At 58.2% G+C, this 25,888-nt stretch overlaps 1 protein-coding gene across 1 annotated transcript in view; it reads left to right on the top strand.

The window, feature by feature from the left end:
• Window positions 1–24,504, top strand: part of LOC142473252 (autophagy-related protein 9A-like) — an 86,991-nt gene extending 62,487 nt beyond the window's left edge. The window contains exons 9-10 of the mRNA XM_075580441.1: window positions 21,399–21,570; window positions 23,010–24,504. Coding sequence (XP_075436556.1) covers window positions 21,399–21,550 — 152 coding nt within the window. The 3' untranslated portion in view covers window positions 21,551–21,570; window positions 23,010–24,504. The remainder of the gene's footprint in view (window positions 1–21,398; window positions 21,571–23,009) is intronic.
• Window positions 24,505–25,888: the final 1,384 nt, after the last annotated feature.

The raw sequence follows: 25,888 nt of genomic DNA, 5'->3' as shown, positions 1-25,888 counted from the left end.
CTTTCCTGTCCCAGGTCAGTGATCCTCTCTGCCCAGCGCGCATTAACCCTTTCCTGTCCCAGGTCAGTGATCCTCTCTGCACAGCGCACATTAACCATTTCCTGTCCCAGGTCAGTGGTCCTCTCTGCACAGCGCACATTAACCCTTTCCTGTCCCAGGTCAGTGATCCTCTCTGCACAGCGCGCATTAACCCTTTCCTGTCCCAGGTCAGTGATCCTCTCTGCCCAGCGCGCATTAACCCTTTCCTGTCCCAGGTCAGTGATCCTCTCTGCCCAGCGCACATTAACCCTTTCCTGTCCCAGGTCAGTGATCCTCTCTGCCCAGCGCACATTAACCCTTTCCTGTCCCAGGTCAGTGATCCTCTCTGCACAGCGCACATTAACCCTTTCCTGTCCCAGGTCAGTGGTCCTCTCTGCACAGCGCGCATTAACCCTTTCCTGTCCCAGGTCAGTGGTCCTCTCTGCCCAGCGCGCTTTAACCCTTTCCTGTCCCAGGTCAGTGATCCTCTCTGCCCAGCGCGCATTAACCCTTTCCTGTCCCAGGTCAGTGATCCTCTCTGCACAGCGCGCATTAACCCTTTCCTGTCCCAGGTCAGTGGTCCTCTCTGCACAGCGCGCATTAACCCTTTCCTGTCCCAGGTCAGTGATCCTCTCTGCACAGCGCACATTAACCCTTTCCTGTCCCAGGTCAGTGATCCTCTCTGCCCAGCGCGCATTAACCCTTTCCTGTCCCAGGTCAGTGATCCTCTCTGCACAGCGCACATTAACCATTTCCTGTCCCAGGTCAGTGGTCCTCTCTGCACAGCGCACATTAACCCTTTCCTGTCCCAGGTCAGTGATCCTCTCTGCACAGCGCGCATTAACCCTTTCCTGTCCCAGGTCAGTGATCCTCTCTGCCCAGCGCGCATTAACCCTTTCCTGTCCCAGGTCAGTGATCCTCTCTGCCCAGCGCACATTAACCCTTTCCTGTCCCAGGTCAGTGATCCTCTCTGCCCAGCGCACATTAACCCTTTCCTGTCCCAGGTCAGTGATCCTCTCTGCACAGCGCACATTAACCCTTTCCTGTCCCAGGTCAGTGGTCCTCTCTGCACAGCGCGCATTAACCCTTTCCTGTCCCAGGTCAGTGGTCCTCTCTGCACAGCGCACATTAACCCTTTCCTGTCCCAGGTCAGTGATCCTCTCTGCCCAGCGCACATTAACCCTTTCCTGTCCCAGGTCAGTGATCCTCTCTGCACAGCGCACATTAACCCTTTCCTGTCCCAGGTCAGTGGTCCTCTCTGCCCAGCGCACATTAACCCTTTCCTGTCCCAGGTCAGTGATCCTCTCTGCCCAGCGCGCATTAACCCTTTCCTGTCCCAGGTCAGTGATCCTCTCTGCACAGCGCACATTAACCCTTTCCTGTCCCAGGTCAGTGGCCCTCTCTGCCCAGCGCGCATTAACCCTTTCCTGTCCCAGATCAGTGATCCTCTCTGCACAGCGCGCATTAACCCTTTCCTGTCCCAGGTCAGTGGTCCTCTCTGCACAGCGCACATTAACCCTTTCCTGTCCCAGGTCAGTGATCCTCTCTGCCCAGCGCGCATTAACCCTTTCCTGTCCCAGGTCAGTGATCCTCTCTGCACAGCGCGCATTAACCCTTTCCTGTCCCAGGTCAGTGATCCTCTCTGCCCAGCGCGCATTAACCCTTTCCTGTCCCAGGTCAGTGATCCTCTCTGCCCAGCGCACATTAACCCTTTCCTGTCCCAGGTCAGTGATCCTCTCTGCCCAGCGCACATTAACCCTTTCCTGTCCCAGGTCAGTGATCCTCTCTGCACAGCGCACATTAACCCTTTCCTGTCCCAGGTCAGTGGTCCTCTCTGCCCAGCGCACATTAACCCTTTCCTGTCCCAGGTCAGTGATCCTCTCTGCCCAGCGCGCATTAACCCTTTCCTGTCCCAGGTCAGTGATCCTCTCTGCACAGCGCACATTAACCCTTTCCTGTCCCAGGTCAGTGATCCTCTCTGCACAGCGCACATTAACCCTTTCCTGTCCCAGGTCAGTGATCCTCTCTGCACAGCGCACATTAACCCTTTCCTGTCCCAGGTGAGTGATCCTCTCTGCACAGCGCACATTAACCCTTTCCTGTCCCAGGTCAGTGATCCTCTCTGCACAGCGCACATTAACCCTTTCCTGTCCCAGGTCAGTGATCCTCTCTGCACAGCGCACATTAACCCTTTCCTGTCCCAGGTCAGTGGTCCTCTCTGCCCAGCGCACATTAACCCTTTCCTGTCCCAGGTCAGTGATCCTCTCTGCCCAGCGCGCATTAACCCTTTCCTGTCCCAGGTCAGTGATCCTCTCTGCACAGCGCGCATTAACCCTTTCCTGTCCCAGGTCAGTGATCCTCTCTGCCCAGCGCGCATTAACCCTTTCCTGTCCCAGGTCAGTGATCCTCTCTGCCCAGCGCACATTAACCCTTTCCTGTCCCAGGTCAGTGATCCTCTCTGCCCAGCGCACATTAACCCTTTCCTGTCCCAGGTCAGTGATCCTCTCTGCACAGCGCACATTAACCCTTTCCTGTCCCAGGTCAGTGGTCCTCTCTGCCCAGCGCACATTAACCCTTTCCTGTCCCAGGTCAGTGATCCTCTCATGCACAGCGCACATTAACCCTTTCCTGTCCCAGGTCAGTGATCCTCTCTGCACAGCGCACATTAACCCTTTCCTGTCCCAGGTCAGTGATCCTCTCTGCACAGCGCACATTAACCCTTTCCTGTCCCAGGTCAGTGATCCTCTCTGCACAGCGCACATTAACCCTTTCCTGTCCCAGGTCAGTGATCCTCTCTGCACAGCGCACATTAACCCTTTCCTGTCCCAGGTCAGTGATCCTCTCTGCACAGCGCACATTAACCCTTTCCTGTCCCAGGTCAGTGATCCTCTCTGCCCAGCGCACATTAACCCTTTCCTGTCCCAGGTCAGTGATCCTCTCTGCCCAGCGCGCATTAACCCTTTCCTGTCCCAGGTCAGTGATCCTCTCTGCACAGCGCACATTAACCATTTCCTGTCCCAGGTCAGTGGTCCTCTCTGCACAGCGCACATTAACCCTTTCCTGTCCCAGGTCAGTGGTCCTCTCTGCCCAGCGCACATTAACCCTTTCCTGTCCCAGGTCAGTGATCCTCTCTGCACAGCGCACATTAACCCTTTCCTGTCCCAGGTCAGTGGTCCTCTCTGCCCAGCGCACATTAACCCTTTCCTGTCCCAGGTCAGTGGTCCTCCCTGCTCCGCACAGCGCGCATTAACCCTTTCCTGTCCCAGGTCAGTGATCCTCTCTGCACAGCGCACATTAACCCTTTCCTGTCCCAGGTCAGTGATCCTCTCTGCACAGCGCACATTAACCCTTTCCTGTCCCAGGTCAGTGATCCTCTCTGCACAGCGCACATTAACCCTTTCCTGTCCCAGGTCAGTGATCCTCTCTGCCCAGCGCACATTAACCCTTTCCTGTCCCAGGTCAGTGATCCTCTCTGCCCAGCGCGCATTAACCCTTTCCTGTCCCAGGTCAGTGATCCTCTCTGCACAGCGCACATTAACCATTTCCTGTCCCAGGTCAGTGGTCCTCTCTGCACAGCGCACATTAACCCTTTCCTGTCCCAGGTCAGTGGTCCTCTCTGCCCAGCGCACATTAACCCTTTCCTGTCCCAGGTCAGTGATCCTCTCTGCACAGCGCACATTAACCCTTTCCTGTCCCAGGTCAGTGGTCCTCTCTGCCCAGCGCACATTAACCCTTTCCTGTCCCAGGTCAGTGATCCTCTCTGCACAGCGCACATTAACCCTTTCCTGTCCCAGGTCAGTGATCCTCTCTGCCCAGCGCGCATTAACCCTTTCCTGTCCCAGGTCAGTGATCCTCTCTGCCCAGCGCACATTAACCCTTTCCTGTCCCAGGTCAGTGATCCTCTCTGCCCAGCGCACATTAACCCTTTCCTGTCCCAGGTCAGTGATCCTCTCTGCACAGCGCACATTAACCCTTTCCTGTCCCAGGTCAGTGGTCCTCTCTGCACAGCGCGCATTAACCCTTTCCTGTCCCAGGTCAGTGGTCCTCTCTGCCCAGCGCGCATTAACCCTTTCCTGTCCCAGGTCAGTGATCCTCTCTGCCCAGCGCGCATTAACCCTTTCCTGTCCCAGGTCAGTGATCCTCTCTGCACAGCGCGCATTAACCCTTTCCTGTCCCAGGTCAGTGGTCCTCTCTGCACAGCGCGCATTAACCCTTTCCTGTCCCAGGTCAGTGATCCTCTCTGCACAGCGCACATTAACCCTTTCCTGTCCCAGGTCAGTGATCCTCTCTGCCCAGCGCGCATTAACCCTTTCCTGTCCCAGGTCAGTGATCCTCTCTGCACAGCGCACATTAACCATTTCCTGTCCCAGGTCAGTGGTCCTCTCTGCACAGCGCACATTAACCCTTTCCTGTCCCAGGTCAGTGATCCTCTCTGCACAGCGCGCATTAACCCTTTCCTGTCCCAGGTCAGTGATCCTCTCTGCCCAGCGCGCATTAACCCTTTCCTGTCCCAGGTCAGTGATCCTCTCTGCCCAGCGCACATTAACCCTTTCCTGTCCCAGGTCAGTGATCCTCTCTGCCCAGCGCACATTAACCCTTTCCTGTCCCAGGTCAGTGATCCTCTCTGCACAGCGCACATTAACCCTTTCCTGTCCCAGGTCAGTGGTCCTCTCTGCACAGCGCGCATTAACCCTTTCCTGTCCCAGGTCAGTGGTCCTCTCTGCACAGCGCACATTAACCCTTTCCTGTCCCAGGTCAGTGATCCTCTCTGCCCAGCGCACATTAACCCTTTCCTGTCCCAGGTCAGTGATCCTCTCTGCACAGCGCACATTAACCCTTTCCTGTCCCAGGTCAGTGGTCCTCTCTGCCCAGCGCACATTAACCCTTTCCTGTCCCAGGTCAGTGATCCTCTCTGCCCAGCGCGCATTAACCCTTTCCTGTCCCAGGTCAGTGATCCTCTCTGCACAGCGCACATTAACCCTTTCCTGTCCCAGGTCAGTGGCCCTCTCTGCCCAGCGCGCATTAACCCTTTCCTGTCCCAGGTCAGTGATCCTCTCTGCACAGCGCGCATTAACCCTTTCCTGTCCCAGGTCAGTGGTCCTCTCTGCACAGCGCACATTAACCCTTTCCTGTCCCAGGTCAGTGATCCTCTCTGCCCAGCGCGCATTAACCCTTTCCTGTCCCAGGTCAGTGATCCTCTCTGCACAGCGCGCATTAACCCTTTCCTGTCCCAGGTCAGTGATCCTCTCTGCCCAGCGCGCATTAACCCTTTCCTGTCCCAGGTCAGTGATCCTCTCTGCCCAGCGCACATTAACCCTTTCCTGTCCCAGGTCAGTGATCCTCTCTGCCCAGCGCACATTAACCCTTTCCTGTCCCAGGTCAGTGATCCTCTCTGCACAGCGCACATTAACCCTTTCCTGTCCCAGGTCAGTGGTCCTCTCTGCCCAGCGCACATTAACCCTTTCCTGTCCCAGGTCAGTGATCCTCTCTGCCCAGCGCGCATTAACCCTTTCCTGTCCCAGGTCAGTGATCCTCTCTGCACAGCGCACATTAACCCTTTCCTGTCCCAGGTCAGTGATCCTCTCTGCACAGCGCACATTAACCCTTTCCTGTCCCAGGTCAGTGATCCTCTCTGCACAGCGCACATTAACCCTTTCCTGTCCCAGGTCAGTGATCCTCTCTGCACAGCGCACATTAACCCTTTCCTGTCCCAGGTCAGTGATCCTCTCTGCACAGCGCACATTAACCCTTTCCTGTCCCAGGTCAGTGATCCTCTCTGCACAGCGCACATTAACCCTTTCCTGTCCCAGGTCAGTGGTCCTCTCTGCCCAGCGCGCATTAACCCTTTCCTGTCCCAGGTCAGTGATCCTCTCTGCCCAGCGCGCATTAACCCTTTCCTGTCCCAGGTCAGTGATCCTCTCTGCCCAGCGCGCATTAACCCTTTCCTGTCCCAGGTCAGTGATCCTCTCTGCCCAGCGCGCATTAACCCTTTCCTGTCCCAGGTCAGTGATCCTCTCTGCCCAGCGCACATTAACCCTTTCCTGTCCCAGGTCAGTGATCCTCTCTGCCCAGCGCACATTAACCCTTTCCTGTCCCAGGTCAGTGATCCTCTCTGCCCAGCGCACATTAACCCTTTCCTGTCCCAGGTCAGTGGTCCTCTCTGCCCAGCGCACATTAACCCTTTCCTGTCCCAGGTCAGTGATCCTCTCTGCCCAGCGCGCATTAACCCTTTCCTGTCCCAGGTCAGTGATCCTCTCTGCCCAGCGCACATTAACCCTTTCCTGTCCCAGGTCAGTGATCCTCTCTGCACAGCGCACATTAACCCTTTCCTGTCCCAGGTCAGTGATCCTCTCTGCACAGCGCACATTAACCCTTTCCTGTCCCAGGTCAGTGATCCTCTCTGCACAGCGCACATTAACCCTTTCCTGTCCCAGGTCAGTGATCCTCTCTGCACAGCGCACATTAACCCTTTCCTGTCCCAGGTCAGTGATCCTCTCTGCACAGCGCACATTAACCCTTTCCTGTCCCAGGTCAGTGGTCCTCTCTGCCCAGCGCACATTAACCCTTTCCTGTCCCAGGTCAGTGATCCTCTCTGCCCAGCGCGCATTAACCCTTTCCTGTCCCAGGTCAGTGATCCTCTCTGCCCAGCGCGCATTAACCCTTTCCTGTCCCAGGTCAGTGATCCTCTCTGCCCAGCGCGCATTAACCCTTTCCTGTCCCAGGTCAGTGATCCTCTCTGCCCAGCGCGCATTAACCCTTTCCTGTCCCAGGTCAGTGATCCTCTCTGCCCAGCGCGCATTAACCCTTTCCTGTCCCAGGTCAGTGATCCTCTCTGCCCAGCGCACATTAACCCTTTCCTGTCCCAGGTCAGTGATCCTCTCTGCCCAGCGCACATTAACCCTTTCCTGTCCCAGGTCAGTGATCCTCTCTGCCCAGCGCACATTAACCCTTTCCTGTCCCAGGTCAGTGGTCCTCTCTGCACAGCGCACATTAACCCTTTCCTGTCCCAGGTCAGTGGTCCTCTCTGCACAGCGCACATTAACCCTTTCCTATCCCAGGTCAGTGGTCCTCTCTGCACAGCGCACATTAACCCTTTCCTGTCCCAGGTCAGTGATCCTCTCTGCACAGCGCACATTAACCCTTTCCTGTCCCAGGTCAGTGATCCTCTCTGCACAGCGCACATTAACCCTTTCCTGTCCCAGGTCAGTGATCCTCTCTGCTCTGCACAGCGCACATTAACCCTTTCCTGTCCCAGGTCAGTGATCCTCTCTGCTCTGCACAGCGCACATTAACCCTTTCCTGTCCCAGGTCAGTGGTCCTCTCTGCACAGCGCACATTAACCCTTTCCTGTCCCAGGTCAGTGATCCTCTCTGCACAGCGCACATTAACCCTTTCCTGTCCCAGGTCAGTGATCCTCTCTGCTCTGCACAGCGCACATTAACCCTTTCCTGTCCCAGGTCAGTGATCCTCTCTGCACAGCGCACATTAACCCTTTCCTGTCCCAGGTCAGTGATCCTCTCTGCACAGCGCACATTAACCCTTTCCTGTCCCAGGTCAGTGGTCCTCTCTGCCCAGCGCACATTAACCCTTTCCTGTCCCAGGTCAGTGGTCCTCTCTGCACAGCGCACATTAACCCTTTCCTGTCCCAGGTCAGTGGTCCTCTCTGCACAGCGCACATTAACCCTTTCCTGTCCCAGGTCAGTGGTCCTCTCTGCACAGCGCACATTAACCCTTTCCTGTCCCAGGTCAGTGGTCCTCTCTGCACAGCGCACATTAACCCTTTCCTGTCCCAGGTCAGTGGTCCTCTCTGCACAGCGCACATTAACCCTTTCCTGTCCCAGGTCAGTGGTCCTCTCTGCACAGCGCACATTAACCCTTTCCTGTCCCAGGTCAGTGGTCCTCTCTGCACAGCGCACATTAACCCTTTCCTGTCCCAGGTCAGTGGTCCTCTCTGCACAGCGCACATTAACCCTTTCCTGTCCCAGGTCAGTGGTCCTCTCTGCACAGCGCACATTAACCCTTTCCTGTCCCAGGTCAGTGGTCCTCTCTGCACAGCGCACATTAACCCTTTCCTGTCCCAGGTCAGTGGTCCTCTCTGCCCAGCGCACATTAACCCTTTCCTGTCCCAGGTCAGTGGTCCTCTCTGCCCAGCGCACATTAACCCTTTCCTGTCCCAGGTCAGTGGTCCTCTCTGCCCAGCGCACATTAACCCTTTCCTGTCCCAGGTCAGTGGTCCTCTCTGCACAGCGCACATTAACCCTTTCCTGTCCCAGGTCAGTGGTCCTCTCTGCACAGCGCACATTAACCCTTTCCTGTCCCAGGTCAGTGGTCCTCTCTGCACAGCGCACATTAACCCTTTCCTGTCCCAGGTCAGTGGTCCTCTCTGCACAGCGCGCATTAACCCTTTCCTGTCCCAGGTCAGTGGTCCTCTCTGCACAGCGCGCATTAACCCTTTCCTGTCCCAGGTCAGTGATCCTCTCTGCCCAGCGCGCATTAACCCTTTCCTGTCCCAGGTCAGTGATCCTCTCTGCCCAGCGCACATTAACCCTTTCCTGTCCCAGGTCAGTGGTCCTCTCTGCACAGCGCACATTAACCCTTTCCTGTCCCAGGTCAGTGGTCCTCTCTGCACAGCGCACATTAACCCTTTCCTGTCCCAGGTCAGTGGTCCTCTCTGCCCAGCGCACATTAACCCTTTCCTGTCCCAGGTCAGTGGTCCTCTCTGCACAGCGCGCATTAACCCTTTCCTGTCCCAGGTCAGTGGTCCTCTCTGCACAGCGCGCATTAACCCTTTCCTGTCCCAGGTCAGTGGTCCTCTCTGCACAGCGCGCATTAACCCTTTCCTGTCCCAGGTCAGTGGTCCTCTCTGCACAGCGCACATTAACCCTTTCCTGTCCCAGGTCAGTGGTCCTCTCTGCACAGCGCGCATTAACCCTTTCCTGTCCCAGGTCAGTGGTCCTCTCTGCACAGCGCACATTAACCCTTTCCTGTCCCAGGTCAGTGGTCCTCTCTGCACAGCGCACATTAACCCTTTCCTGTCCCAGGTCAGTGGTCCTCTCTGCACAGCGCACATTAACCCTTTCCTGTCCCAGGTCAGTGGTCCTCTCTGCACAGCGCACATTAACCCTTTCCTGTCCCAGGTCAGTGGTCCTCTCTGCACAGCGCGCATTAACCCTTTCCTGTCCCAGGTCAGTGGTCCTCTCTGCACAGCGCACATTAACCCTTTCCTGTCCCAGGTCAGTGGTCCTCTCTGCACAGCGCGCATTAACCCTTTCCTGTCCCAGGTCAGTGGTCCTCTCTGCACAGCGCACATTAACCCTTTCCTGTCCCAGGTCAGTGGTCCTCTCTGCACAGCGCACATTAACCCTTTCCTGTCCCAGGTCAGTGGTCCTCTCTGCACAGCGCACATTAACCCTTTCCTGTCCCAGGTCAGTGGTCCTCTCTGCACAGCGCACATTAACCCTTTCCTGTCCCAGGTCAGTGGTCCTCTCTGCACAGCGCACATTAACCCTTTCCTGTCCCAGGTCAGTGGTCCTCTCTGCACAGCGCACATTAACCCTTTCCTGTCCCAGGTCAGTGGTCCTCTCTGCACAGCGCACATTAACCCTTTCCTGTCCCAGGTCAGTGGTCCTCTCTGCACAGCGCGCATTAACCCTTTCCTGTCCCAGGTCAGTGGTCCTCTCTGCACAGCGCACATTAACCCTTTCCTGTCCCAGGTCAGTGGTCCTCTCTGCACAGCGCGCATTAACCCTTTCCTGTCCCAGGTCAGTGACCCTCCCTGCTCTGCACAGCGCACATTAACCCTTTCCTGTCCCAGGTCAGTGGTCCTCTCTGCACAGCGCGCATTAACCCTTTCCTGTCCCAGGTCAGTGGTCCTCTCTGCACAGCGCACATTAACCCTTTCCTGTCCCAGGTCAGTGGTCCTCTCTGCACAGCGCGCATTAACCCTTTCCTGTCCCAGGTCAGTGATCCTCTCTGCCCAGCGCACATTAACCCTTTCCTGTCCCAGGTCAGTGGTCCTCTCTGCACAGCGCGCATTAACCCTTTCCTGTCCCAGGTCAGTGATCCTCTCTGCACAGCGCGCATTAACCCTTTCCTGTCCCAGGTCAGTGGTCCTCTCTGCCCAGCGCGCATTAACCCTTTCCTGTCCCAGGTCAGTGATCCTCTCTGCCCAGCGCGCATTAACCCTTTCCTGTCCCAGGTCAGTGATCCTCTCTGCCCAGCGCACATTAACCCTTTCCTGTCCCAGGTCAGTGATCCTCTCTGCCCAGCGCACATTAACCCTTTACTGTCCCAGGTCAGTGATCCTCTCTGCCCAGCGCGCATTAACCCTTTCCTGTCCCAGGTCAGTGGTCCTCTCTGCACAGCGCACATTAACCCTTTCCTGTCCCAGGTCAGTGATCCTCTCTGCCCAGCGCGCATTAACCCTTTCCTGTCCCAGGTCAGTGGTCCTCTCTGCCCAGCGCGCATTAACCCTTTCCTGTCCCAGGTCAGTGATCCTCTCTGCCCAGCGCGCATTAACCCTTTCCTGTCCCAGGTCAGTGATCCTCTCTGCCCAGCGCGCATTAACCCTTTCCTGTCCCAGGTCAGTGATCCTCTCTGCCCAGCGCGCATTAACCCTTTCCTGTCCCAGGTCAGTGGTCCTCTCTGCCCAGCGCGCATTAACCCTTTCCTGTCCCAGGTCAGTGATCCTCTCTGCCCAGCGCGCATTAACCCTTTCCTGTCCCAGGTCAGTGATCCTCTCTGCCCAGCGCGCATTAACCCTTTCCTGTCCCAGGTCAGTGATCCTCTCTGCCCAGCGCGCATTAACCCTTTCCTGTCCCAGGTCAGTGATCCTCTCTGCCCAGCGCGCATTAACCCTTTCCTGTCCCAGGTCAGTGATCCTCTCTGCCCAGCGCACATTAACCCTTTCCTGTCCCAGGTCAGTGATCCTCTCTGCCCAGCGCACATTAACCCTTTCCTGTCCCAGGTCAGTGATCCTCTCTGCCCAGCGCACATTAACCCTTTCCTGTCCCAGGTCAGTGGTCCTCTCTGCACAGCGCACATTAACCCTTTCCTGTCCCAGGTCAGTGGTCCTCTCTGCACAGCGCACATTAACCCTTTCCTGTCCCAGGTCAGTGGTCCTCTCTGCACAGCGCACATTAACCCTTTCCTGTCCCAGGTCAGTGGTCCTCTCTGCACAGCGCACATTAACCCTTTCCTGTCCCAGGTCAGTGGTCCTCTCTGCACAGCGCGCATTAACCCTTTCCTGTCCCAGGTCAGTGGTCCTCTCTGCACAGCGCGCATTAACCCTTTCCTGTCCCAGGTCAGTGGTCCTCTCTGCACAGCGCGCATTAACCCTTTCCTGTCCAGGTCAGTGGTCCTCTCTGCACAGCGCGCATTAACCCTTTCCTGTCCCAGGTCAGTGGTCCTCTCTGCACAGCGCACATTAACCCTTTCCTGTCCCAGGTCAGTGGTCCTCTCTGCCCAGCGCGCATTAACCCTTTCCTGTCCCAGGTCAGTGATCCTCTCTGCCCAGCGCGCATTAACCCTTTCCTGTCCCAGGTCAGTGGTCCTCTCTGCCCAGCGCGCATTAACCCTTTCCTGTCCCAGGTCAGTGATCCTCTCTGCCCAGCGCGCATTAACCCTTTCCTGTCCCAGGTCAGTGATCCTCTCTGCCCAGCGCACATTAACCCTTTCCTGTCCCAGGTCAGTGATCCTCTCTGCCCAGCGCACATTAACCCTTTCCTGTCCCAGGTCAGTGGTCCTCTCTGCACAGCGCACATTAACCCTTTCCTGTCCCAGGTCAGTGGTCCTCTCTGCACAGCGCACATTAACCCTTTCCTGTCCCAGGTCAGTGGTCCTCTCTGCACAGCGCGCATTAACCCTTTCCTGTCCCAGGTCAGTGGTCCTCTCTGCACAGCGCGCATTAACCCTTTCCTGTCCCAGGTCAGTGGTCCTCTCTGCACAGCGCGCATTAACCCTTTCCTGTCCCAGGTCAGTGGTCCTCTCTGCACAGCGCGCATTAACCCTTTCCTGTCCCAGGTCAGTGATCCTCTCTGCCCAGCGCGCATTAACCCTTTCCTGTCCCAGGTCAGTGATCCTCTCTGCCCAGCGCGCATTAACCCTTTCCTGTCCCAGGTCAGTGGTCCTCTCTGCCCAGCGCGCATTAACCCTTTCCTGTCCCAGGTCAGTGGTCCTCTCTGCCCAGCGCGCATTAACCCTTTCCTGTCCCAGGTCAGTGGTCCTCTCTGCCCAGCGCGCATTAACCCTTTCCTGTCCCAGGTCAGTGATCCTCTCTGCCCAGCGCGCATTAACCCTTTCCTGTCCCAGGTCAGTGATCCTCTCTGCCCAGCGCGCATTAACCCTTTCCTGTCCCAGGTCAGTGATCCTCTCTGCCCAGCGCGCATTAACCCTTTCCTGTCCCAGGTCAGTGATCCTCTCTGCCCAGCGCGCATTAACCCTTTCCTGTCCCAGGTCAGTGATCCTCTCTGCCCAGCGCACATTAACCCTTTCCTGTCCCAGGTCAGTGATCCTCTTTGCCCAGCGCACATTAACCCTTTCCTGTCCCAGGTCAGTGATCCTCTCTGCACAGCGCACATTAACCCTTTCCTGTCCCAGGTCAGTGGTCCTCTCTGCACAGCGCACATTAACCCTTTCCTGTCCCAGGTCAGTGGTCCTCTCTGCACAGCGCGCATTAACCCTTTCCTGTCCCAGGTCAGTGGTCCTCTCTGCACAGCGCGCATTAACCCTTTCCTGTCCCAGGTCAGTGGTCCTCTCTGCACAGCGCGCATTAACCCTTTCCTGTCCCAGGTCAGTGGTCCTCTCTGCACAGCGCGCATTAACCCTTTCCTGTCCCAGGTCAGTGGTCCTCTCTGCACAGCGCACATTAACCCTTTCCTGTCCCAGGTCAGTGGTCCTCTCTGCCCAGCGCGCATTAACCCTTTCCTGTCCCAGGTCAGTGGTCCTCTCTGCCCAGCGCGCATTAACCCTTTCCTGTCCCAGGTCAGTGGTCCTCTCTGCACAGCGCACATTAACCCTTTCCTGTCCCAGGTCAGTGGTCCTCTCTGCCCAGCGCACATTAACCCTTTCCTGTCCCAGGTCAGTGGTCCTCTCTGCCCAGCGCGCATTAACCCTTTCCTGTCCCAGGTCAGTGATCCTCTCTGCCCAGCGCACATTAACCCTTTCCTATCTGCTGCGGCTACATGCCAGCCTGGGATAGTAATCACCGAGCCCATGTAACACGTATGTTCCATGTAACATGTAACATGTATGTTCTATGTAACATGTAACACGTATGTTCTATGTAACATGTATGTTCTATGTAAACGCCGCCCGTTGTTTCCTGTTAGGAGAAAGAAACGATCGGCAAATGTTCTCTGCACTTAGATACTAACGTTGTGTTTTTTGATGAAATTGCAAATGGAGGAAATTTTTTTCCTCCATTTGCCGACGCCGGAGCCTGTAACACATTGTGTAATAATCCCGGGAGGGGGGGACACTAACCTGTGTGTGACCGTGTTACAGGGGTGAGGTCGGCCCTGTCAGGCTCCCGGTCTGGGTACCGCGCGTCTCGGAGGGGGGGACACTAACCTGTGTGTGACCGTGTTACAGGGGTGAGGTCGCCCTGTCAGGCTCCGGTCTGGGTACCGCGTGTCTCGGAGGGGGGGACACTAACCTGTGTGTGACCGTGTTACAGGGGTGAGGTCGGCCCTGTCAGGCTCCCGGTCTGGGTACCGCGCGTCTCGGAGGGGGGGACACTAACCTGTGTGTGACCGTGTTACAGGGGTGAGGTCGCCCTGTCAGGCTCCGGTCTGGGTACCGCGCGTCTCGGAGGGGGGGACACTAACCTGTGTGTGACAGTGTTACAGGGGGGAGGTCGGCCCTGTCAGGCTCCCAGTCTGGGTACCGCGCGTCTCGGAGGGGGGGACACTAACCTGTGTGTGACCGTGTTACAGGGGTGAGGTCGCCCTGTCAGGCTCCCGGTCTGGGTACCGCGTGTCTCGGAGGGGGGGACACTAACCTGTGTGTGACCGTGTTACAGGGGTGAGGTCGCCCTGTCAGGCTCCCGGTCTGGGTACCGCGCGTCTCGGAGGGGGGGACACTAACCTGTGTGTGACCGTGTTACAGGGGTGAGGTCGCCCTGTCAGGCTCCCGGTCTGGGTACCGCGCGTCTCGGAGGGGGGGACACTAACCTGTGTGTGACCGTGTTACAGGGGTGAGGTCGGCCCTGTCAGGCTCCCGGTCTGGGTACCGCGCGTCTCGGAGGGGGGGACACTAACCTGTGTGTGACCGTGTTACAGGGGTGAGGTCGCCCTGTCAGGCTCCCGGTCTGGGTACCGCGCGTCTCGGAGGGGGGGACACTAACCTGTGTGTGACCGTGTTACAGGGGTGAGGTCGCCCTGTCAGGCTCCCGGTCTGGGTACCGCGCGTCTCGGAGGGGGGGACACTAACCTGGTGTGACCGTGTTACAGGGGTGAGGTCGGCCCTGTCAGGCTCCCGGTCTGGGTACCGCGCGTCTCGGAGGGGGGGACACTAACCTGGTGTGACCGTGTTACAGGGGTGAGGTCGCCCTGTCAGGCTCCCGGTCTGGGTACCGTGCGTCTCGGAGGGGGGGACACTAACCTGTGTGTGACCGTGTTACAGGGGCGAGGTCGGCCTGTCAGGCTCCCGGTCTGGGTACCGTGCGTCTCGGAGGGGGGGACACTAACCTGTGTGTGACCGTGTTACAGGGGTGAGGTCGCCCTGTCAGGCTCCCGGTCTGGGTACCGCGCGTCTCGGAGGGGGGGACACTAACCTGGTGTGACCGTGTTACAGGGGTGAGGTCGCCCTGTCAGGCTCCCGGTCTGGGTACCGTGCGTCTCGGAGGGGGGGACACTAACCTGTGTGTGACCGTGTTACAGGGGCGAGGTCGGCCTGTCAGGCTCCCGGTCTGGGTACCGTGCGTCTCGGAGGGGGGGACACTAACCTGTGTGTGACCGTGTTACAGGGGTGAGGTCGGCGCTGTCAGGCTCCCGGTCTGGGTACCGCGCGTCTCGGAGGGGGGGACACTAACCTGTGTGTGACCGTGTTACAGGGGTGAGCTCGGCCCTGTCAGGCTCCCGGTCTGGGTACCGCGCGTCTCGGAGGGGGGGACACTAACCTGTGTGTGACCGTGTTACAGGGGTGAGGTCGCCCTGTCAGGCTCCCGGTCTGGGTACCGCACGTCTCGGAGGGGGGGACACTAACCTGTGTGTGACCGTGTTACAGGGGTGAGGTCGGCCCTGTCAGGCTCCCGGTCTGGGTACCGCACGTCTCGGAGGGGGGGACACTAACCTGTGTGTGACCGTGTTACAGGGGTGAGGTCGCCCTGTCAGGCTCCCGGTCTGGGTACCGCGCGTCTCGGAGGGGGGGACACTAACCTGTGTGTGACCGTGTTACAGGGGTGAGGTCGGTCCTGTCAGGCTCCGGTCTGGGTACCGCACGTCTCGGAGGGGGGGACACTAACCTGTGTGTGACCGTGTTACAGGGGTGAGGTCGGCCCTGTCAGGCTCCCGGTCTGGGTACCGCGCGTCTCGGAGGGGGGGACACTAACCTGTGTGTGACCGTGTTACAGGGGTGAGGTCGCCCTGTCAGGCTCCCGGTCTGGGTACCGCGCGTCTCGGAGGGGGGGACACTAACCTGTGTGTGACCGTGTTACAGGGGTGAGGTCGCCCTGTCAGGCTCCCGGTCTGGGTACCGCGCGTCTCGGAGGGGGGGACACTAACCTGTGTGTGACCGTGTTACAGGGGTGAGGTCGGCCCTGTCAGGCTCCCGGTCTGGGTACCGCGCGTCTCGGAGGGGGGGACACTAACCTGTGTGTGACCGTGTTACAGGGGTGAGGTCGCCCTGTCAGGCTCCCGGTCTGGGTACCGCGCGTCTCGGAGGGGGGGACACTAACCTGTGTGTGACCGTGTTACAGGGGTGAGGTCGCCCTGTCAGGCTCCCGGTCTGGGTACCGCGCGTCTCGGAGGGGGGGGACACTAACCTGTGTGTGACCGTGTTACAGGGGTGAGGTCGGCCCTGTCAGGCTCCCGGTCTGGGTACCGCGCGTCTCGGAGGGGGGGGACACTAACCTGTGTGTGACCGTGTTACAGGGGTGAGGTCGGCCCTGTCAGGCTCCCGGTCTGGGTACCGCACGTCTCGGAGGGGGGGACACTAACCTGTGTGTGACCGTGTTACAGGGGTGAGGTCGGCCCTGTCAGGCTCCCGGTCTGGGTACCGCACGTCTCGGAGGGGGGGACACTAACCTGTGTGTGACCGTGTTACAGGGGTGAGGTCGCCCTGTCAGGCTCCCGGTCTGGGTACCGCACGTCTCGGAGGGGGGGGACACTAACCTGTGTGTGACCGTGTTACAGGGGTGAGGTCGCCCTGTCAGGCTCCCGGTCTGGGTACCGCGTGTCTCGGAGGGGGGGACACTAACCTGTGTGTGACCGTGTTACAGGGGTGAGGTCGCCCTGTCAGGCTCCCGGTCTGGGTACCGCACGTCTCGGAGGGGGGGACACTAACCTGTGTGTGACCGTGTTACAGGGGTGAGGTCGGCCCTGTCAGGCTCCCGGTCTGGGTACCGCACGTCTCGGAGGGGGGGACACTAACCTGTGTGTGACCGTGTTACAGGGGTGAGCTCGGCCCTGTCAGGCTCCCGGTCTGGGTACCGCGCGTCTCGGAGGGGGGGACACTAACCTGTGTGTGACCGTGTTACAGGGGTGAGGTCGCCCTGTCAGGCTCCCGGTCTGGGTACCGCACGTCTCGGAGGGGGGGACACTAACCTGTGTGTGACCGTGTTACAGGGGTGAGGTCGGCCCTGTCAGGCTCCCGGTCTGGGTACCGCGCGTCTCGGAGGGGGGGACACTAACCTGTGTGTGACAGTGTTACAGGGGGGAGGTCGCCCTGTCAGGCTCCGGTCTGGGTACCGCGCGTCTCGGAGGGGGGGACACTAACCTGTGTGTGACGTGTTACAGGGGGAGGTCGCCCTGTCAGGCTCCCGGTCTGGGTACCGCGTGTCTCGGAGGGGGGGACACTAACCTGTGTGTGACCGTGTTACAGGGGTGAGGTCGGCGCTGTCAGGCTCCCGGTCTGGGTACCGCGTGTCTCGGAGGGGGGGACACTAACCTGTGTGTGACCGTGTTACAGGGGTGAGGTCGGTCCTGTCAGGCTCCGGTCTGGGTACCGCACGTCTCGGAGGGGGGGACACTAACCTGTGTGTGACCGTGTTACAGGGGTGAGGTCGCCCTGTCAGGCTCCGGTCTGGGTACCGCACGTCTCGGAGGGGGGGACACTAACCTGTGTGTGACCGTGTTACAGGGGTGAGGTCGCCCTGTCAGGCTCCCGGTCTGGGTACCGCGCGTCTCGGAGGGGGGGACACTAACCTGTGTGTGACCGTGTTACAGGGGTGAGGTCGGTCCTGTCAGGCTCCGGTCTGGGTACCGCACGTCTCGGAGGGGGGGACACTAACCTGTGTGTGACCGTGTTACAGGGGTGAGGTCGGCCCTGTCAGGCTCCCGGTCTGGGTACCGCGCGTCTCGGAGGGGGGGACACTAACCTGTGTGTGACCGTGTTACAGGGGTGAGGTCGCCCTGTCAGGCTCCCGGTCTGGGTACCGCGCGTCTCGGAGGGGGGGACACTAACCTGTGTGTGACCGTGTTACAGGGGTGAGGTCGCCCTGTCAGGCTCCCGGTCTGGGTACCGCGCGTCTCGGAGGGGGGGACACTAACCTGTGTGTGACCGTGTTACAGGGGTGAGGTCGGCCCTGTCAGGCTCCCGGTCTGGGTACCGCGCGTCTCGGAGGGGGGGACACTAACCTGTGTGTGACCGTGTTACAGGGGTGAGGTCGCCCTGTCAGGCTCCCGGTCTGGGTACCGCGCGTCTCGGAGGGGGGGACACTAACCTGTGTGTGACCGTGTTACAGGGGTGAGGTCGCCCTGTCAGGCTCCCGGTCTGGGTACCGCGCGTCTCGGAGGGGGGGGACACTAACCTGTGTGTGACCGTGTTACAGGGGTGAGGTCGGCCCTGTCAGGCTCCCGGTCTGGGTACCGCGCGTCTCGGAGGGGGGGGACACTAACCTGTGTGTGACCGTGTTACAGGGGTGAGGTCGGCCCTGTCAGGCTCCCGGTCTGGGTACCGCACGTCTCGGAGGGGGGGACACTAACCTGTGTGTGACCGTGTTACAGGGGTGAGGTCGGCCCTGTCAGGCTCCCGGTCTGGGTACCGCACGTCTCGGAGGGGGGGACACTAACCTGTGTGTGACCGTGTTACAGGGGTGAGGTCGCCCTGTCAGGCTCCCGGTCTGGGTACCGCACGTCTCGGAGGGGGGGGACACTAACCTGTGTGTGACCGTGTTACAGGGGTGAGGTCGCCCTGTCAGGCTCCCGGTCTGGGTACCGCGTGTCTCGGAGGGGGGGACACTAACCTGTGTGTGACCGTGTTACAGGGGTGAGGTCGCCCTGTCAGGCTCCCGGTCTGGGTACCGCACGTCTCGGAGGGGGGGACACTAACCTGTGTGTGACCGTGTTACAGGGGTGAGGTCGGCCCTGTCAGGCTCCCGGTCTGGGTACCGCACGTCTCGGAGGGGGGGACACTAACCTGTGTGTGACCGTGTTACAGGGGTGAGGTCGCCCTGTCAGGCTCCCGGTCTGGGTACCGCGCGTCTCAGAGGGGGGGACACTAACCTGTGTGTGACAGTGTTACAGGGGGGAGGTCGCCCTGTCAGGCTCCCGGTCTGGGTACCGCGCGTCTCGGAGGGGGGGACACTAACCTGTGTGTGACCGTGTTACAGGGGTGAGGTCGGCCCTGTCAGGCTCCCGGTCTGGGTACCGCGTGTCTCGGAGGGGGGGACACTAACCTGTGTGTGACCGTGTTACAGGGGTGAGGTCGCGCTGTCAGGCTCCCGGTCTGGGTACCGCGCGTCTCGGAGGGGGGGACACTAACCTGTGTGTGACGTGTTACAGGGGGAGGTCGGCCCTGTCAGGCTCCCGGTCTGGGTACCGCGCGTCTCGGAGGGTGGGACACTAACCTGTGTGTGACCGTGTTACAGGGGTGAGGTCGGCGCTGTCAGGCTCCCGGTCTGGGTACCGCGTGTCTCGGAGGGGGGGACACTAACCTGTGTGTGACCGTGTTACAGGGGTGAGGTCGGCCCTGTCAGGCTCCCGGTCTGGGTACCGCGCGTCTCGGAGGGGGGGACACTAACCTGTGTGTGACCGTGTTACAGGGGTGAGGTCGCCCTGTCAGGCTCCGGTCTGGGTACCGCACGTCTCGGAGGGGGGGACACTAACCTGTGTGTGACCGTGTTACAGGGGTGAGGTCGGCCCTGTCAGGCTCCCGGTCTGGGTACCGCGCGTCTCGGAGGGTGGGACACTAACCTGTGTGTGACCGTGTTACAGGGGTGAGGTCGCCCTGTCAGGCTCCCGGTCTGGGTACCGCGCGTCTCGGAGGGGGGGACACTAACCTGTGTGTGACCGTGTTACAGGGGCGAGGTCGGCCCTGTCAGGCTCCCGGTCTGGGTACCGCGCGTCTCGGAGGGGGGGACACTAACCTGTGTGTGACCTTGTTACAGGGGTGAGGTCGGCCCTGTCAGGCTCCCGGTCTGGGTACCGCGCGTCTCGGAGGGGGGGACACTAACCTGTGTGTGACCGTGTTACAGGGGTGAGGTCGGCCCTGTCAGGCTCCCGGTCTGGGTACCGCGCGTCTCGGAGGGTGGGACACTAACCTGTGTGTGACCGTGTTACAGGGGTGAGGTCGGCCCTGTCAGGCTCCCGGTCTGGGTACCGCGTGTCTCGGAGGGGGGGACACTAACCTGGTGTGACCGTGTTACAGGGGTGAGGTCGGCCCTGTCAGGCTCCCGGTCTGGGTACCGCGCGTCTCGGAGGGGGGGACACTAACCTGTGTGTGACCGTGTTACAGGGGGGAGGTCGCCCTGTCAGGCTCCCGGTCTGGGTACCGCGCGTCTCGGAGGGGGGGACACTAACCTGTGTGTGACCGTGTTACAGGGGTGAGGTCGGCCCTGTCAGGCTCCCGGTCTGGGTACCGCGCGTCTCGGAGGGGGGGACACTAACCTGTGTGTGACCGTGTTACAGGGGTGAGGTCGGCCCTGTCAGGCTCCCGGTCTGGGTACCGCGCGTCTCGGAGGGGGGGACACTAACCTGTGTGTGACCGTGTTACAGGGGTGACGTCGGCCCTGTCAGGCTCCCGGTCTGGGTACCGCGTGTCTCGGAGGGGGGGACACTAACCTGTGTGTGACCGTGTTACAGGGGTGAGGTCGGCCCTGTCAGGCTCCCGGTCTGGGTACCGCGTGTCTCGGAGGGTGGGACACTAACCTGTGTGTGACCGTGTTACAGGGGTGAGGTCGCCCTGTCAGGCTCCCGGTCTGGGTACCGCGTGTCTCGGAGGGGGGGACACTAACCTGTGTGTGACCGTGTTACAGGGGTGAGGTCGGCGCTGTCAGGCTCCCGGTCTGGGTACCGCGTGTCTCGGAGGGGGGGACACTAACCTGTGTGTGACCGTGTTACAGGGGTGAGGTCGGCCCTGTCAGGCTCCGGTCTGGGTACCGCGTGTCTCGGAGGGTGGGACACTAACCTGTGTGTGACCGTGTTACAGGGGTGAGGTCGGCCCTGTCAGGCTCCCGGTCTGGGTACCGCACGTCTCGGAGGGGGGGACACTAACCTGTGTGTGACCGTGTTACAGGGGTGAGGTCGGCCCTGTCAGGCTCCCGGTCTGGGTACCGCGCGCTGCGTCTCGGAGGGGGGGACACTAACCTGTGTGTGACCGTGTTACAGGGGTGAGGTCGCCCTGTCAGGCTCCCGGTCTGGGTACCGCGCGTCTCGGAGGGTGGGACACTAACCTGTGTGTGACCGTGTTACAGGGGTGAGGTCGGCGCTGTCAGGCTCCCGGTCTGGGTACCGCACGTCTCGGAGGGGGGGACACTAACCTGTGTGTGACGTGTTACAGGGGGAGGTTGGCCCTGTCAGGCTCCCGGTCTGGGTACCGCGTGTCTCGGAGGGTGGGGACACTAACCTGTGTGTGACCGTGTTACAGGGGGGAGGTCGGCCCTGTCAGGCTCCCGGTCTGGGTACCGCGCGTCTCGGAGGGGGGGACACTAACCTGTGTGTGACCGTGTTACAGGGGTGAGGTCGGCCCTGTCAGGCTCCCGGTCTGGGTACCGCGCGTCTCGGAGGGTGGGACACTAACCTGTGTGTGACCTTGTTACAGGGGTGAGGTCGGCCCTGTCAGGCTCCCGGTCTGGGTACCGCGCGTCTCGGAGGGTGGGACACTAACCTGTGTGTGACCTTGTTACAGGGGTGAGGTCGGCCCTGTCAGGCTCCCGGTCTGGGTTCCGCAGGCTGCGTCTCGGAGGGTGGGACACTAACCTTCTGTTTGTGACTTTGTTACAGGGGTGAGGTCGGCCCTGTCAGGCTCCCGGTCTGGGTACCGCGGGCTGCGTCTCGGAGGGTGGGATGAGGAGGAGCAGCTACAGGAGGTGGAGGAGCGGAGCCCCCTGCAACCAGCCTCTACGGGACAGAGCACAAATAGCAGCAGCAGCTAACGTGTCCTTCCTGACCCCGTGTGAGTGGGCCGCGTGTGCAGCGAGAAGAGAGGGGCCTTTTATGTCACCTAGGGCGAGACCGGACAGGCTATAGCTCCCTTCTGTGTCATCATATGTGACTGTGTCCCGGCTACCGGAGTCACTCTCAGTGGGGCAGACATGATGGGTTAGAAGCCCCTCAAACCTTCTTGACTTATCTTGTGATGGGAGACGGGGATACTTCTCGGGAAATTCTGCTTTTCTGTCACCTAGCAGTTTGAGGGACAGACTGGCCACAGACTCCCGTTGTCTTCACAAGAATAGAAAAACCGCAGCACTATCCAATGAAATAAGGATCTAGGGGGGCTACCTCATAAAAAATACTTTATTGGGTCATACAAAAAAAAACGAAGGATACTATGAGACCTGGGTCCTCTGTCATTATCTCTGAAGGACACTATGAGACCTGGGTCCCCTGTCATTATCTCTGAAGGACACTATGAGACCTGGGTCCCCTGTCATTATCTCTGAAGGACACTATGAGGCCCGGATCCCCCTGTCATTATCTCTGAAGGACACTATGAGACCAGGGTCCCCCTGTCATTATCTCTGAAGGACACTATGAGGCCCGGATCCCCCTGTCCCTATGTCATTATCTCTGAAGGACACTATGAGACCTGGGTCCCCTGTTATTATCTCTGAAGGACACTATGAGACCTGGGTCCCCTGTCCCCATGTCATTATCTCTGAAGGACACGATGAGGCCCGGTTCCCCCTGTCATTATCTCTGAAGGACACGATGAGGCCCGGTTCCCCCTGTCATTATCTCTGAAGGACACTATGAGACCTGGGTCCCCCTGTCATTATCTCTGAAGGACACTATGAGGCCAGGTCCCCCTGTCCCCATGTCATTATCTCTGAAGGACACTATGAGGCCAGGTTCCCCCTGTCATTATCTCTGAAGGACACTATGAGACCTGGGTCCCCCTGTCATTATCTCTGAAGGACACTATGAGGCCAGGTTCCCCCTGTCATTATCTCTGAAGGACACTATGAGACCTTGGTCCCCCTGTCATTATCTCTGAAGGACACTGAGGCCAGGGTCCCCCTGTCCCCATGTCATTATCTCCGAAGGACACTATGAGGCCCGGTTCCCCCTGTCCCCATGTCATTATCTCTGAAGGACACAATGAGGCCAGGGTCCCCCTGTCCCCATGTCATTACCTCTGAAGGACACAATGAGGCCAGGTTTCCCCTGTCCCCATGTCATTAGATGACCCTGCAATGGATAGGAGAGACTAGATGGGCTTCAGGTCCCTCTTCTCCGTGTCACTTGGTCCCTGTGTAGTGGAAGGGACAGACTAGATGAGCGATAGTGTGTCACTTTGTTACCTTGCAGTAGAGATGAGACTGGGTGGGACGTCTCTCCTGTATCTATCCATGGGGGCTATTAATTAGATGTATTTATTTTGTCACACAGGTCCCTTGAACAGACGATCAAAGATATCCACATGGACCGGATCCTCCGCAGGAAGCACCCAGGGACTGAACTTCTCCCACCTCTCCTGGGCCCTGTCTTCCTCCTTGCGGTTTTCCCGGCTGTGGAAGATGATGGTGTGTGTGTGGCGACGTGTGTGTGTGTGTGTGTGTGTGTGTGTGTGCGCGCTCGTGTCCCCACACTGAATACAGGGGGACAGAGACTTATTTTGTGCTGCCGACTAGTGGCAGATTCATTTAACTCTACGGGAAGATGAGATGTTGCTTCCCATCCAACCATTGTAGTGATTATTTTTCTCCGCCCGTCGCTGCCAGACACGAGCAGAAGGCTCTGCGTGCCACTCCGGCAACGAGAGGGACGGGAATTATTCCTACATTCTGTGCTCCGGATTAGGTTAAAGAGACTCTAGGACACCATAAGCTAATTCACATTTCTAAAGGAAGGAGGCGGAGTATTTATTTGCACAGTGTTATCATATATTCACACACAAACCTCTCGGAAATCAGAGGAAAGACAGTGGGACCTCTTGCCATGCGAAGACATGCCTCTCACACACTGGTTATTCTGGGAGTCCGGACAGGGAATGCTCTATCGTCCCTTCTGGTTAACCAGCTACTTACCGGTCCATATCATGGCTTGGGATGCAAAGTCCGCCCTGAAGAAGACCAAGCAATGGGAAGTGTCCACTAGACCTCACATTCTCCTTTATATCCTTTGCCACCTTTCTGGATGTCACAAGAGAAATGGGAGTTTGACATGGGTCTGTCTCTCTGAATGTTTAAATGGCTCATGTTGGTGCCAGTCCTTTCTTCCAGCGTGCTGCCTTTTGGGAGAGAAATTCTGCTTGTGGCTGGGATGGGGGCTGCCAGGTGCTTCCCAAAACGGAGCTCCACCAAGCCAGGTCACAGAACCAACACTAATCCTTTCTGTATTGGAGGCTGAAGGAAGATTGGAGACACAAGCAGCATCTGGTGGTATTACAGATAACGGGTATGGGAAGAGACTGCCCCTCCGCTTGCTCCCTTTAGCCTGCCAGCCCTCCCATACTCAGGGGTAACACAAGATGGTTTGCTGGAGGCCAGCGATACACTAGCTGCTCCACTGCAATGAAACCCAACGGAAGCCTATGGGACAAGCAGGTAGGAGCTTGAGAAGTGCCTTTTGGACAGGGACATGCTGCCTTTGCTCCACACCCAATGGGAAGACGAAACACAGGCTTCGAGATACCATATCTACATGATGCTGCTCCAAGCCCATCCCCTTGCTGCTTCAGCTCATTACTGCTCATCAATTACTCAATGCTAGTCAACATGGTCTTGTCCTTGCATAGCCCCCCAACCCTCACCCCACCCCCCAGAGTGGCTGCTTCTTCCATGAGACATAAAAGGGGGTGCCAGATACAATCTGGCCAAGGGTAGCCAACTCCAGTCTTCAAGAGCTACCAACCGGTCAGGTTTTCAGGATATCCCTGCTTCAGCACAGGTGGCTCAATCAGTGGCACAGTCTTTGACTGAGCCACCTGTGCTGAAGCAGGGATATCCTGAAACTCTGACTGGTTGGTAGCTCTTGATGATGGGAGTTGGCTACCCCTGATCTATGCCATGTCTCTGTACCAGGATCATTCCCGGTAGCCCCTGATTTGGCGCAGACCTTTTATTGGAACTGAAAGCTTCTAACCGTCACTGGCCTGGTTAGCGTGGCCTGGTTCCTAGGCTGGGAAAGGTGGGTAAATGCAGACCTAGTCTAACACTTTGGTAACATGCCCAGACATTACTCACTTTAATAGGTTCCTGCTAGTTTGAAATGTCCATCCTAGATCCCGTGCCCTGAGCCTCCCTGTAATGATGTGGGTCAGACAGCTACATTAGGCCGTGTGCCCAATGTTCTCCTCGGACATCGAGTCACTTTATCTCCCTGTGCCTCTGTTATCAGGTTCCAATTATGAACAAAAGACATGTAACCCCCTAATTTGTCCCCGGAGGTGGCTGCACGGATACGTTGGAGAGCTGTGAAGTGCTTTTGAACTGAAAGGGACGTTAGAAATAGGAGCAGTGAAGTCGGCATTAGCTGAGGACCTTCGGAGTGGGTGTGGGGGTAGGTTTTTAACCCCTTTGCTGCCATGGATGCAGTGTTTTGCATTGGGTTGCAGGTCTGTCTGGTAGCAGAGGGGTTAAGGAATGAGGAGTAGCAGAGAAGGAAACGCTCCACGTGACTGCTGAGCATGTGGTGGGAGAAGAAGACATTACCTGGATCCGTCGGTCACCTATAGGGGAAAAGATTGTGGAGTAAACGCTCTAATTTATTATAATAAAGACATTGAGTCTGTTTGAAAAGTGAGTCCCTGTGTCAGGCAGAATCTGCTTAGAGAGCCGTGACCCTATACAGCACACGGCCGGCCAACTGTGTGCCATCATCCATCATCATCATCATCATATCTCGGAATATTCTTCCAGGGACATCATTACCCTCCAGTGGGGACTCTCTGTCATGGACAAGAGGTTTGGAAGGCCAACTCCAGTATTACATGTTCTTCTTTAGGAGAGGACTGGCTTGTTTATGTGTACAGGAGACAGAAGGTTCTCCAGAAGAAGAGAACGTTAAATGGCCACCTAAACAGGACATGGCTCTCACTTTGGTATTTTGATAATTTATTATTTAATATTGATTTTCATGAATGATCTTTGGGTAATATCACTTTATATACACATATGGAGGGATAGCTTGGGGCAGGTTATCTTACCACGTGGCGTTTTGTGGAGATGTTAACTAAATGCAACGTGGCTCCATGCCATTGATATTACGTGGTGGTAATCCAACACTCGAGTGTCTTTTTGCCGCTTAAATATTTGGTACAAGGTACT

The sequence above is a fragment of the Ascaphus truei genome, assembly GCF_040206685.1.
Source record: "Ascaphus truei isolate aAscTru1 chromosome 2 unlocalized genomic scaffold, aAscTru1.hap1 SUPER_2_unloc_1, whole genome shotgun sequence".
Lineage (NCBI taxonomy): Eukaryota > Metazoa > Chordata > Amphibia > Anura > Ascaphidae > Ascaphus > Ascaphus truei.
This window is presented reverse-complemented; position numbering and strand designations above follow the sequence as displayed.